Raw genomic sequence first — 14,709 nt, forward strand, 5'->3', positions numbered from 1 at the left:
GGAAAGGAAACAGGAGGGGGGGTTGATAGGAGAGAAGTGAGCAGCCGAAAATGAAATGCAACATGAAAATAAATAAAACCGCGAGGGACAAGTTAAGTAAACCGTTCTGTTACGCTGCGCCCCTGCATAATCCCACATATAACCCGATCCGTAGTTGCTGGGAACATAGGATGGTTAATAAATCAGGACATGGGGGTGTAGAAAATTATACACTATGGAAAGGCTGGTATAAAAACCCCTGGAGAAGTGAGGTTAGAGGAAGTGCGAGGGCGTAAGAGACACACAGCAACAAGACGAGGCTGCCAGCTCTTTAACTCCTATTCTGTCCAGCGATCCCACCTGCTCTATCAGCTCGGTCGACCTGCTCAGTCTCTCACGTGGCGTTTGGGAGCTCTGACGCCGGACCAAGCGATTGCACAAGCCAAGGCATATAGCGGACACCAGGAACATGCCGAAATCTGGGGACACCATCCGGACCGTGTTGGGGATGTCATAGATATCTAACCTAGACAAAAAAAAAAAGCAAGAAAGATCATTAAGCAGCAGACAAGTATTAAGTCAGAGGAAACTTAAAGGGGTTTTCCACAATTTCTATACTTCTATCTGTCATCATCAGGATAGGCCATCAATATCTGATCGTTGGGGGTATGTCACCCTGCACCCCTAACAATCAGCTGTACCCGAGTAGCCTTGTCACTGGATACAGGCACCATTGTGTAGTGGATAGAGCGGGTTATTGCAGCTTTTCTCCTATTCACTTCAATGGGAGCAGCGCTGAAGTAACCAGCATAATCCACTATACAATGGACACAGCAGTGCGGTTCTGGTGCCGGAGCTAATCCAGAACAGTTGATCGGTACGGGTGTGGGGTGTTACACCCCAGTTGATCAGATATTTATGACCTGTCCTGAGAATAGGCCATCAATATAAAAATCCTGGAAACCCCCTTTAAGGGATACTGTGTTCAAATGAGTCACACTCCATGTTCCCAGCTAAATTATAAGTTATCTGGGGATCAGAAACCAGTGATTGGCTGCAGCGGCCACATGTTGTCATTGTGACGTCATTGCTGCAATTAGGGAAAGAAAGCCTGGCAGAGAGAGAATCATGGCGGTGGCACAAATGTTCCCAATTTGCAACAGATCTCAGGTGCAGATTCTGCAATGAAAATCCACAGCAAATTACAGCGCCATAGATGTGGATGGGGTTTTGAAAACCCTATCTACATGTAGCAGTAAAAGAAATACAAATCTATGATGAATTACATGGCAATTAGGTTGCGGATTTTCTACTAGGTGAAATTCACAATCTGCATGGATATGTTGCAAAATATGCAACAGATTTTTTCTGCCACGTCTGAATTCACCCTAAAAGCGATGTGTGTTGAAGGACCAAAAGCAAAGATTTTTGCAGAATTTGAGGGCACAAGGCTTTTTAGCGCCTACTGACTTGAGCATGCCTGTATAGTAGCTCTGAATGAGAGTGCCAGGCAGGGGTATGGAGAGTCACAGGCGCCAAGTAAATGCCATCAAAGTGGAGTGCCCTGTTCCAATCACCACTGAATTGTGTTATGGCTGCTAAGTACCGAGTGCGGTATGTTGGATTGTGTGTGGACAGAAAAACATTGAGTATGTACCTGGTGACACCAACGTGGCGAGCAAGAACTTCCCAGTCACTGCCTGAACAGGTAAAAACAGAAATAAGCTTCAGGAACCATACAGAGTCAATATACAGTAGTATCTATAGAGCTGACACCCCCAGAAGAAGTCCCATCTTTCCACTTCAGATAGAAACATGATGGAAAACCCCACAACTTTAATACTCAGCTTTACCCATAACTTATCCCAAGTCCTTGGAGTACGTACAGTTGTGTCCCAGCAGGTCATCCAGGCCCGGTACTAAATGGAGGCAGAGTTGGAATATGAAGTGTGAACACAGGAAGATGATGCTGATGGCCAGGAGAGATTTCAAGAGACGGCCCGTATGACCTGGAGAAGAAAGGCAACAGATATTACCAACCCTTTCACCATCTGGACTGTATGGGGAGTATAGCTACTTTGTGCAGTATAGTATTATTTGAAAGTGGCATTAATTCCATGGCGCTATACATTCAGACGGGGTTAGACAAATATACAAATACAATGAACAAACCATTAACAGACTGGTACAGAGGGGTAGAGGACCCTGCTCGCAAGAGCTTACAATCTACAAGATCTTAAGGGCAGAATATGATATAAAAAAAAAAAAAAAAAAAAAAAAAAAAAACACTTAAGACTACAGAGATCAAGTTGGCCCTATATTACTACAAAATGCATCCAAGTACATACATACAATATATGTAGTACATACAACATATGTTATTGGTAAACTGCTCAGGAACTGTTACTCTGTCTGTATGTTATGACAATTAACGCACTTCGTTTCATAAGAAATGTTTACGACGATTGGCCCTTTATTAGTCCTCCGCTTTAGGATGGGTTCACAGAAAGATCCCTACTAATAAGACTAGTCCCATGTACTGAATATACTGCATACATGAGTGCTTTCTGCTATCCTGCTTCATCTAGCTCCTTCGATCTTCTGTCTTGTAAAAATAATGACATGACTCCACTGACTCTGTCCCAGTCTACACCGCAAAGCCGAAAAGTGAGGTGCAGCAAGCAGAACATTGTGTTGGCTCTAGCATGCAAAATGCATATTATAAAGATTTTATTTTTCATAAAAAAAGCAAGCAAAATTACTGATCACTTTATAGTAAAAAAACCTGTTTACTACTACCATATATGCGGCACACATGAAATGCACAAAAGGTCCTATTATGAACAACCTGTAGTGGTCTGATCTCAGGGAATCCTTAGATTGAAGGGACTACTACACTGGTTTAGCACTACTGTCCCTACACAATGGTGATGTCAGCCTGTGTAGCGGACCACGGCATGGCCCTAGTCACCCGATACATAAAACAATTATATTCCACTGTTATTACAGGGGGTAGTGGAGGCCTGCCATTTAAATGAACACCTAATATATGGATGGACTAGGTCCTTCAGAGTATCCCATAAAAGTTGTGTTTCAAGCAGAGGAATCCCATCTATGATGTCCGTAACAATACATATGGAGAGGGGATGTCATGATGGGACAATCCCTTTAAAACAGGTCATACTTAGTAATGTAATTTCGCTCACTTCCAAAGATGGATCACATTTTTGGGATTATAAATGAAGAATATTCGTAGAACCACCTATAACAGATTTTTAAGCGTATTCTTTACAGTGTACAAAGCAATAAATTGCTAATTTTAGTGCGACATATCAATTTTGTGGTAGAAATAATGTTCATGTAAACCTTTAAGTCTAGTGATGAAGCTGCTTTTACCAGCAAAAAACGTACAATTTTATTTTTTAAATTTAATTACGGTAAGTTTACTAAAAATTGTTTTTCGCAACTATTCTTCGACGAGAAGCTAAAAATTAAGATTTCAAGGTTTAACCATGATGCAAAAGAAAACAAGATAATAAGTAATAACTAATAAAAAGTAATAAACCAATAAATCAGAATATAAACTACCAGTAGGTCTAAAAAATATTTAAAAAAAGTAAATATCCAGGTATTTAATATGGATGACCTATTCTCGGGATAGATTGTGGTAAGATTTCAACAGAACTCGGTCCGTAGCCAACGCTGCAAGGGAAGCGGCGTTTCCCAAGAGCAATATAAAAAGTAATCCCAGCAGATGTCTGAAGGGATTACTTTTAGACTATTCTTAGGATAGGTCATCAATACCGGATTGGTTAGGGCAGTGATGGCTAACCTTGGCACTCAAGCTGTCTGATGGCTTATGTACACCATCTAGACCTATGCTAGCGCCAGCCAGCCAAACCACACGCTTTAGGCCCTGTTCACATCATACTAATGGGCTCTGATGAATAAATAAGCTGACAAACGCTTTTTACATGTAAGACCTGTAAGGGATGACATACAGGGACATCTGTCACCCGTAGGCTCCCATGTCTGCAGAGGAGCAGGTGATGGACCAGATAGACAGAAGAATGGATGTCTTCAAGTTTTGGCTCTGGACTAGGGCCTTCATACATTTTCAGGAGGAAGTAAACAAGCCGTGGACCAGGAGACGGACAGAAGAATGAAGAGAAAACAGAAGTCAGGATTGTGGAGGTCTAAATGTTTCGGATTTGGACTAGGACCTTCATACGTTCTCAGGAGGAAGTAAACAAGCCGTGGACCAGGAGATGGACAGAAGAATGGAGAGTAAATAGCACTGCTGACACCCAGGATTGTCTACATGTTTCTGTTCTGAACTAGGGCCTTCATCAGGCCTTAGTACCTGCTGGGGAAGAACTAAACAAGCCGTGGACCAGGAGGTGGACATGCGGGAGCCAGTGCACTGGACCGGAGTGTAGGGGAGCAGGTAGGTATAATTCTTTCAATAGTGGAGGCAGGCTGCGGGCATCAGTTAAAATGTAAGTATCCCCAGACAACCACTTTAAAGATTCACCACATTTATCAAACATCATCACTTCTGAGATCTGCATTTGCTGTCAGTGGGTGAAAGCACTCAGGACCCCAGACTGATACATCGTAGCGAATTACTGCAGACTCTGTATATCTGTATATCTGGATGTTAACAACAGTGCTCCTATTCAAATGTTGGCAGGTATGTCATTTGCAGATAGCAAGCAGAGATCCTGAAAATTCTAAAATACTACGGAAAAGCTCTAAATTACTACATTTTCAATCTTACCAGTAGAATTATGGTTGAAGTATACGACCAGGACAGGTTTTAAAATAGTAAAATGGTTGTAAACTAAGGTCGCCAAATGTTAGTACAGTAATGTGGACCTCATAAGCGTAAAGACACAGACACGTTACACGTTTAACATAGTGATCCCCTGGACTCCTGATGCCTACGTGTTTACAGAGGCCAGAGGTTGAGGAGTCTCGGTGTCAGCAGGAATTTAGGGCCGAGTTTCTGGGCCACATAAGAAAGTAGAAAACCCTAGACAGTACTTTGGGTTACATCTGTAAAGGGAAGCCGCTGGTGATGACAGATGGATTGAGCCATAGTAAATACGGGTGCAGAAAGGTATTTATTATCTCAGAGGAACAGCAAGACTTCAAGCTTGTGAAAAGGAAATGGAATTTTCTTTGGTGTCACCTGCAAGTTCGGGACCAAGGAGTTTCACTGCTAAATTTAAATTCAAGGAATGTACAAGCAAGCAGACAATCTCTGGCTGTCACACATCACGTGCTCATGGCAGAAGAATAGGCAGTATACCTGCATAACCAGCTTTGAACAATCCTCTAAAATAACCTGATCATTGGACATCCCAGTTCTTGATCCTGAGAGATCGGCTGCAATCCATGGGGAACCTTCAATAGTGCTTAAAGGGGTTGTCTCACTTCAGCCAATGGCATTCACAATGTAATGTAGACAGAGTTAATAGAAGGCCCTTACTAATGTATTGTGATTCTCCATGTTGCCTCCTTTGCTGGCTTGATTAATTTTTCCATCACATTATACACTGCTTGTTTCCAGGGGTTACGAACTTACGACCACTCTGTAATCCATCAGTGGTGGTCATCCTTGTACATTATAGAAGAAAGCGCCGGCCTCTTCAGTGGCCAGGATCGTGGGAGTTCACATAGGCACGCATGTGGAGCAGCTCCCATCCCGGCCTCCTCGTATCTGCGCTGCACCAGTGGTCGTAATTCCTGGAATCAAGCAGTGTATAATGTAATGGACAAATGAATGAAGCCAGCAAAGGAGGAAATATGGACAATCACATTAGTAAGTGCCTTGTTTTCATAATTGCCATCCCTTTATTGTTCCACAATTAAAGGGGTTATCCACGCTATAAAACAAGCCCCCCCCCCCCCAATGCCCGGGCCCCTCATATAGATTATTGCCCTGCTCTCCGGTACCCACATTGCTCCTGATCCCCACATGGCCGTCACCAGATGTTTTGATCTGAAAGGTAGATGCAGCAGCGCCTGCGCGGGGATCAGGAGCTACATGGGTACCAGGGTAAGTATAATCTAAAATAAGTGGAATGGAATCATTAAGACACTTCATCGGGCCACTACCACTCCCATCCTCTACACCGGCTCCTCCAGGGCTCACTGCACTAACAGCACCCAAGGGATCACATTGATTAGGCAGCTGCATCTTGCCCTGCTTATTTTTTTCCAGAATGTGCAATGAAGTCTCCTAATGGAACCTCCGCTGCCGACATGAACCTAGCTGGATGGTGCCACCATGGGTATTAAGAACTGCTGATATGCCGAAGCAGCAATCTGCACCAAACAGTCCGGATTTTGGTTTGAAAATCCTGATTATGCCGCTCAACTGATTCAGATTTCAACCTTTGTATTGCAAATAGGGAATCTGTAGCAGATATCTGCAACATAAATTGACATGCTGTGGATTTAAAATCCACCCTACGTACTACGTCATGTACAGATTCTGGTGTGGACAATCTCCGCAGCATGTGCATGAGATCTGTGAAAATCCCATCTACTTTGCTGTTACTGCAAACTCTGGATTTTCCGCACACAATTCCGCTGTGAAAAGTCTGCATCATTTACGCTCTGTGTATACACCCACAGTGATCGGGTGATGTGAGCTCAGTGGAGGGAGATCCTTACTAGGCTGTTTTTCTGTATCTCCTATATACTTTAAAGGGGTTTTCAAAGTGTCTGATGACCTATCCTCAGGAAAGGCACCCGACACAGTCGCTGATCAGCTGCTCGCGGGGCAATAGTGAGCGCTGCAGCAGCTTCCTAGGCCATTGAAGTCACATTCATCAGTCACATGGCCCAAGCGCAGCATAATCTATTCAAGTGAATGGAGCTGAGCTGCAATACCAATCCCAACCACTATCCAATGGATGGTGCTGTGCTTAGTAAGCTGCAAGGAGGCAGCAGCGCTCACTAGAGAAGCTGATCGGTGGAGGAGCCCAGAGTCGGTGCCCCAGCGATCACATACTGATGACCTATACTCCGGACAACACCTTTAAGTGTAAGCATTCAAGTGTTGCAAAAAGTAGACACCAACGCCTCATGCACACGGCCATTGCTTAGGCGTTCCGTGCATTGTGGACCGCAATTTGCGGTCCCCAATGCACGGGCGCTATCCGTGTGCCTGCCGCGACGGATCCAGAGCCTTCAACTTGAAAGGGTCCGTGATCTGTCCGCACCGCAAAAAAAGTGTTCTATTTTATTGCAGTGCGCAGGCACGGAGAGGAACCCTACGGAAGCACTGCATAGTGCTTTCGTGGGGTTCCGTGCCTCCATTCCGCACCTCCCGGATTGCGGACCCATTCAAGTGAATGGGTCCGTATCAGTGATGCGGGGAGCACACGGTTGGCACCCGCAGATTGCAAACCCGCTGTTTGCGGGCCATAATACGGGGACGCCGGGCAACAACCATATTAATGTAATATGGAAGGAAGAAGCAGAACTTTTCTGATAATTGCCATTCCCAACAATTCTGCTTCTAAATCTCACACAAACACACCTGGGCTCATTGGCCTGTTTGATGGTAGTTAAAATCGGTCAGTTTAATCCCAATTCTAGCAAATACTACTGAGCAATAATACTATGACACTTCACAGGTTTCATAATTCACTGTAGGGCAAAATACCATTAAAGATGAATCAATATACGTGGTTAGTCCACTTTAAAATGTGGTTAACCCAAGTTGCATACAGATGAATGAGGTGGAAATATAAAAGATGGCCGCTGCGGGCTAGATCATTCTCGTTCTATATTTGCAAACCCTCATAATGTTATTGACAGATGATAAGTATGGGGTTTGGACGAATCTACTTTACTATCTCCGATTTCATGAGACTGAGGTATGATCGTTTTCAGAGTAGGATCAGACTCATTACTCGGCTGATGAAGATGGCTACTGTCATCACACATGGAATCTCTAATTTTAGTGATTCTTGACTCAAAGCCCCTGGAGATCTGATCCAACTGCTCATGAAGTGACACATGACTCCCTTGGCTGCAGCCAAAATCCCAGCAGGGAGGGAGCAAGTGAATGTCATGTCCCATAGCAGAAGGCAGCACGTGTGTGTGTCCCCTCGCTGGCCCGTCCTACATTCATTACAGTTTATGGATAGATGCTTCGGCCATATGACTACTTGTAGTTCCATAACTGATATTGCCCACGGCACCCTTCCAAATCATATACTGTACCTCTTATGCTTCCCTATTGAGATGACTAGGCCGTACTGTTCCTGCAGACAACCATCATTGACTTCCAGCAATACAGAGATATAAAGAACAGCACTGATCATGAGGGGCTACAACCAGAATAACCCCTTTCTGCTGATGCATATAAATAGCTGTATTTGACCAGCTGCTACACAAATCTCACACTGACAGAAGCTGCACCCAACCTTCACTTCAGTCTAGGGTCCAGGTCATGGTTTCCTGAACTGTTAACCGACACTTCAGTTGGTACATCATAAATTACAGAAGTCTGGGAAAGAGATCAGTAAAGCGTACATGAGTTTCCAAAAAAAAAAGTTAGCATAATCGCTGTGGCTTGTTCATACAATCACAAATGTAAAGGAGCAGTTATGTTTGGTCTTCCCTAAAGTCTCTTACAGCCATATTATTCCCTGTTTCAGCTGCACAGCTACTTACATTTCTCTCACAAGCAGCAGGTGTTTCTTTTCTGTCAGTACTGTATGCAGTGACTTTACTTCCCACTAAGTTTGTTTTCTTCTAGGGAGCTCAAAAGGCCGATGAGGAGGGATAAGTCACACTTACAGAAAAGCAGGAGGCTCTTGTGATGTTTCGATGCAGTAGTTTTATCAGGCTCATAATCTCAGCTAGCTGTGACATGCCCCCACTTCCTCTCAACCGTCTTCTGAGTCTCTGTTACTAGTGACAGATCTTGCCTGACTACAGTGGACTGGAAGTGAGACCCCTAGTGGCCATGACTTTACAGCTTTTTTATTTTTCAGGCGGTTGCAGGCATATTTTTTAAATGAAGTTTTTTAGAAATTTGCTACTTGCACCATTCTCTATTGCTGTAAATAAAATTGTGTGAAAGTACAGTGTCTCTAAGTAATAACCTAACACCGCTAGAGGCTTTGAATCAAGATGATTCAACTGGGTCAAAGACCTATTAGGGCAGATTTAATAACCCTGTCTAATACTGAGATGGTGGAAACTTATCACAGTGCTAATGCTGGATGATACATTTTCATCTTCGGACTAGTCTAAAGTTACATTACCTAGAATGGTATAAAATTCTGGCACACGTTACATTTAACGCCATGCCCCTTTCCTGTTAAGGACGAGGTGACAAAGGCGTTTAGGGGTATCCCCATCTTTGACATTTATGACATATCCATAGGTTATGCCATAAAATATCAGATAGGAGCGGGTTCCACATCTAGGACCGTCTCCTATCTCCAGAACGGGGCTCCAATGTGAACAAAGATCATGCTGCACATGCAGGGCCACCCTCCATTTATAACACTCGCAAATAATGCTGCATGGAAGGGTGATCACACTTACACAAATGCCTCTCCGTTCACTGCTATGGGACTTCCGCACTCGCTATTTTCCTGTCCCAAAGCAGTGCATCGAGAATTCGTTCCGTTCACGTCTTTCCTAGCGGTGGGACCGGCACATACCCAACATCCATGACATATCCTATAGATATGCCATAAATGTCCCAAATGGAAGAACCCCTTCAATAAGTGCGCTGGTGTATGGTACACACACAATTCTTTGCTGCAATTTACACCAGAATTCTGGGGCGTTTTGAATACTAAATCTCTCCCCTTGTGTCATGTAAAGGGTTAATGGATTAACACCAGCTGGGCATAACCCATTAGAAGCTTTATAAAAGTCTGCTCACAATCAGGAAATGCATGGGTTGCAACTTCTTCTCAGACAGGCTACACATGATTGGCGATTCTCCAAAATATCCCCTTTCAAGAGTAAAGGATTGAGCTGCGTTAACACGGCCTAAGGACAGACTCCGTGGCGTACCTAGAAATGACTGGTCCCCACAGCAAATTTTTGAATGCCCCACTCCCCAGCAACTTTTTCGCAACCTCCTCCTCCCGTGCAACCCCTACTCCTGTGGCTAGTCAAAATCGCTGTCTCAGACCAGGCCCAGCAGCCACTCTCTCCGTTTCCTACAGTGTCTCTGTATATAATGTCATATTATAATACTGTTAATGGGGGCCTGACTATAAATCTTTTAGTTCTCCTCCTGGGTGGGCCCCTTTTGAATTCGGCCCACAGCCGCTTCCCCTGGACAGACTGAAGCAGACCTTTCAGGATGTGGCAGCAGCTGACCACTATGGGATTTTTTTTCTCGCCTGGGGGGGAATCCTTGTCAGTATATACATTGCAAATTCACATATAGGGTCGTCCACATACAACGTGAACATCTCAAGAGCCATTCTGTAAGAGCAGCTCTCAATTCTGGTTCAAGGAGCAGGGTCTATAGCGACCGAAATCCTGACCCCCCCCCCCCCCCCCCCCCCAACCTCTATAATATCCATATGTCCCAATGGGAAGCACCATCATCAGAACCTAAAGTGAAGGCATATGCTGTTGTGGATAGCTCCTACCCTATAAACAGCAGCAGTGCAATGTACGGATAGATGGAAAGGGAGACATCAGGGAATCTGAGCTGCTGTAAATCTGCAGCCGAATCGGAAGAAATGCTGATGATAAAGTGATATTCTGGACAATGCAATATCTGAAGTTCCCTCCTTTCTATTCTGCAAAGTGTGAAACTGCCATGTAGAACATAGGAGAGAAATGCAAACAAAGTGTATAATAGACACAAGGCAGTTTACCAAGAAATGTGAGTCAGAGACACGAGGCGGACACATAAAACCAGAAACCATGATATAAAATGACAAAACAAGATGGATAAGTTTCTCCTGCAGAACAATGTGAGCCACAGCAATTGCCAAGTCTCAGCAATGGTAAACTCTCTCTATTACAAGGAGTACAAACCGGGGGCTTTAGTGAAACCTGACTCGTTCCCACAGAGCATTTCCGCAAGAATTTGCCTGAAAAATGAATAAAGAAGAGAAATATCCATAAAACGTCATCAGCTCTATACAGCAGATAGGGCGTCTGTCAGCAGTTTTGTACCTATGACACTGGCTGTCCTGTTACATGTGCACTTGGCAGCTGAAGGCATCTGTGTTGGTCCCATGTTCCTATGTGCCCACATTGCTGAGAAAAAGATGTTTTAATATATGCAAATGAGCCTCTAGGAGCAACGGGGGCGTCGCCATTACACCTAGAGGCTCTGCTCTCTCTTCAACTGCTGCGCCCTCTCTACTTTAAGTGACAGGACCAGGTGTGATATTTTCACTGCCTGTCCTGTCAAAGTGCAGGGGGCGCAGCAGTTACAGAGCGAGCAGAGCCTCTAGGTGCAACAGCAACGCCCCTGTTGCTCCTAGAGGCTTAATGCGGGTAGATATGAACATGGGACCAACACAGATGCCTTCAGCTGACAAGTGCACATGTAACAGGTGAGTCGGTGTCATAGGTACAAAGCTGCTGACAGATGCTCTTTAAAGACCAGTATTGTTTCATAGATCATTGGTCACGAGAGATGAAATACTGCTGCTGTGCATTCCCCATTTGTCCACAGAGAACAATTTCCACAATGGTCCACAGACCACAGGCAGAACAACAATGGTCATGTGAAGCACAGGAGGTCTTCACCTTAATCTGTGACCTGAGCTGTTACCATAGAAGGATTCAGAAGACCATGAAGGATCCCAAGGCCGGCCATACCCATTAGAAAGCCGAACAAGCTCGCATTTCTTCTGACCCCGCACACACGATCGGAGAACAAAAAGATCATATGCTTTATCCTCATCTCCCCCAACCTGTGCATTCAGTGGAGAGTTGGAACGACCCCATACGGTCCTGTCCAAACCTGTACAAACGTGTATGGTCTGCTTCAGAAACTATTGGGGCTGGCCATATACATTAGATAAATGTCAGCCAAAGTCATTGATTTCAATGGTGCCGGCTGACCATCTACAAAATTATGCTGCTCTTCATGTGGATCATCTAAATGTAAAATGATGTTCAAAGGTGGATATAATGTAGCAGGACAGGGATATATGGATAAGGATATAGAAGGAATATAGTAATGCAACTTTTTCTGGCCACGGAGACTCTTTACGGGTATTTCTGGTCCCCTAACCCTTGCTATGGGTATTTCTGGTCCCCTAACCCTTGCTATGGGTATTTCTGGTCCCCCTAACCCTTGCTATGGGCATTTCTGGTCCCCCTAACCCTTGCTATGGGTATTTCTGGTCCCCCTAACCCTTGCTATGGGTATTTCTGGTCCCCCTAACCCTTGCTATGGGTATTTCTGGTCCCCCTAACCCTTGCTATGGGTATTTCTGGTCCCCCTAACCCTTGCTATGGGTATTTCTGGTCCCCCTAACCCTTGCTATGGGTATTTCTGGTCCCCCTAACCCTTGCTATGGGTATTTCTGGTCCCCCTAACCCTTGCTATGGGTATTTCTGGTCCCCCTAACCCTTGCTATGGGTATTTCTGGTCCCCCTAACCCTTGCTATGGGTATTTCTGGTCCCCCTAACCCTTGCTATGGGTATTTCTGGTCCCCCTAACCCTTGCTATGGGTATTTCTGGTCCCCCTAACCCTTGCTATGGGTATTTCTGGTCCCCCTAACCCTTGCTATGGGTATTTCTGGTCCCCCTAACCCTTGCTATGGGTATTTCTGGTCCCCCTAACCCTTGCTATGGGTATTTCTGGTCCCCCTAACCCTTGCTATGGGTATTTCTGGTCCCCCTAACCCTTGCTATGGGTATTTCTGGTCCCCCTAACCCTTGCTATGGGTATTTCTGGTCCCCCTAACCCTTGCTATGGGTATTTCTGGTCCCCCTAACCCTTGCTATGGGTATTTCTGGTCCCCCTAACCCTTGCTATGGGTATTTCTGGTCCCCCTAACCCTTGCTATGGGTATTTCTGGTCCCCCTAACCCTTGCTATGGGTATTTCTGGTCCCCCTAACCCTTGCTATGGGTATTTCTGGTCCCCCTAACCCTTGCTATGGGTATTTCTGGTCCCCCTAACCCTTGCTATGGGTATTTCTGGTCCCCCTAACCCTTGCTATGGGTATTTCTGGTCCCCCTAACCCTTGCTATGGGTATTTCTGGTCCCCCTAACCCTTGCTATGGGTATTTCTGGTCCCCCTAACCCTTGCTATGGGTATTTCTGGTCCCCCTAACCCTTGCTATGGGTATTTCTGGTCCCCCTAACCCTTGCTATGGGTATTTCTGGTCCCCCTAACCCTTGCTATGGGTATTTCTGGTCCCCCTAACCCTTGCTATGGGTATTTCTGGTCCCCCTAACCCTTGCTATGGGTATTTCTGGTCCCCCTAACCCTTGCTATGGGTATTTCTGGTCCCCCTAACCCTTGCTATGGGTATTTCTGGTCCCCCTAACCCTTGCTATGGGTATTTCTGGTCCCCCTAACCCTTGCTATGGGTATTTCTGGTCCCCCTAACCCTTGCTATGGGTATTTCTGGTCCCCCTAACCCTTGCTATGGGTATTTCTGGTCCCCCTAACCCTTGCTATGGGTATTTCTGGTCCCCCTAACCCTTGCTATGGGTATTTCTGGTCCCCCTAACCCTTGCTATGGGTATTTCTGGTCCCCCTAACCCTTGCTATGGGTATTTCTGGTCCCCCTAACCCTTGCTATGGGTATTTCTGGTCCCCCTAACCCTTGCTATGGGTATTTCTGGTCCCCCTAACCCTTGCTATGGGTATTTCTGGTCCCCCTAACCCTTGCTATGGGTATTTCTGGTCCCCCTAACCCTTGCTATGGGTATTTCTGGTCCCCCTAACCCTTGCTATGGGTATTTCTGGTCCCCCTAACCCTTGCTATGGGTATTTCTGGTCCCCCTAACCCTTGCTATGGGTATTTCTGGTCCCCCTAACCCTTGCTATGGGTATTTCTGGTCCCCCTAACCCTTGCTATGGGTATTTCTGGTCCCCCTAACCCTTGCTATGGGTATTTCTGGTCCCCCTAACCCTTGCTATGGGTATTTCTGGTCCCCCTAACCCTTGCTATGGGTATTTCTGGTCCCCCTAACCCTTGCTATGGGTATTTCTGGTCCCCCTAACCCTTGCTATGGGTATTTCTGGTCCCCCTAACCCTTGCTATGGGTATTTCTGGTCCCCCTAACCCTTGCTATGGGTATTTCTGGTCCCCCTAACCCTTGCTATGGGTATTTCTGGTCCCCCTAACCCTTGCTATGGGTATTTCTGGTCCCCCTAACCCTTGCTATGGGTATTTCTGGTCCCCTAACCCTTGCTATGGGTATTTCTGGTCCCCCTAACCCTTGCACCACAATATATAGCAATATATGAATGGCAGGAGACTGAATCCATTAGAAACATGTTTCTTTATGGGAAAGATTCCCTTGTGTGAGGAAAATGAAGGAAATGGGCAGAAAAGAAATCCGTGTCTCGTGGATAACTTCTCATAGACAGAACATTAGCGTATCCCTGGAGCCTAACTGAAAGGAAATGAAGACAAGTGACAACGGCTGCAAAAACTGGCCGAAAATCAGGCAAGGAGGTGTCAGAATGACCTCATTATGCCTCAATAATGAAATATTGTGAATGTACTTTACTATCTGTGGT

General features: G+C 45.3%; 1 protein-coding gene across 1 annotated transcript in view; it reads right to left on the bottom strand.

Moving 5' to 3' along the window:
* Positions 1-14,709, bottom strand: part of PIEZO1 (piezo type mechanosensitive ion channel component 1) — a 190,900-nt gene that overhangs the window by 106,914 nt on the left and 69,277 nt on the right. The window contains 3 exon segments of the mRNA XM_040408949.1: positions 340-505; positions 1,637-1,679; positions 1,866-1,988. Of these exon segments, the coding sequence (XP_040264883.1) occupies positions 340-505; positions 1,637-1,679; positions 1,866-1,988 (332 nt within the window).

This window comes from Bufo bufo, chromosome 10 (assembly GCF_905171765.1).
Source record: "Bufo bufo chromosome 10, aBufBuf1.1, whole genome shotgun sequence".
Classification (NCBI taxonomy): Eukaryota; Metazoa; Chordata; class Amphibia; order Anura; family Bufonidae; genus Bufo; species Bufo bufo.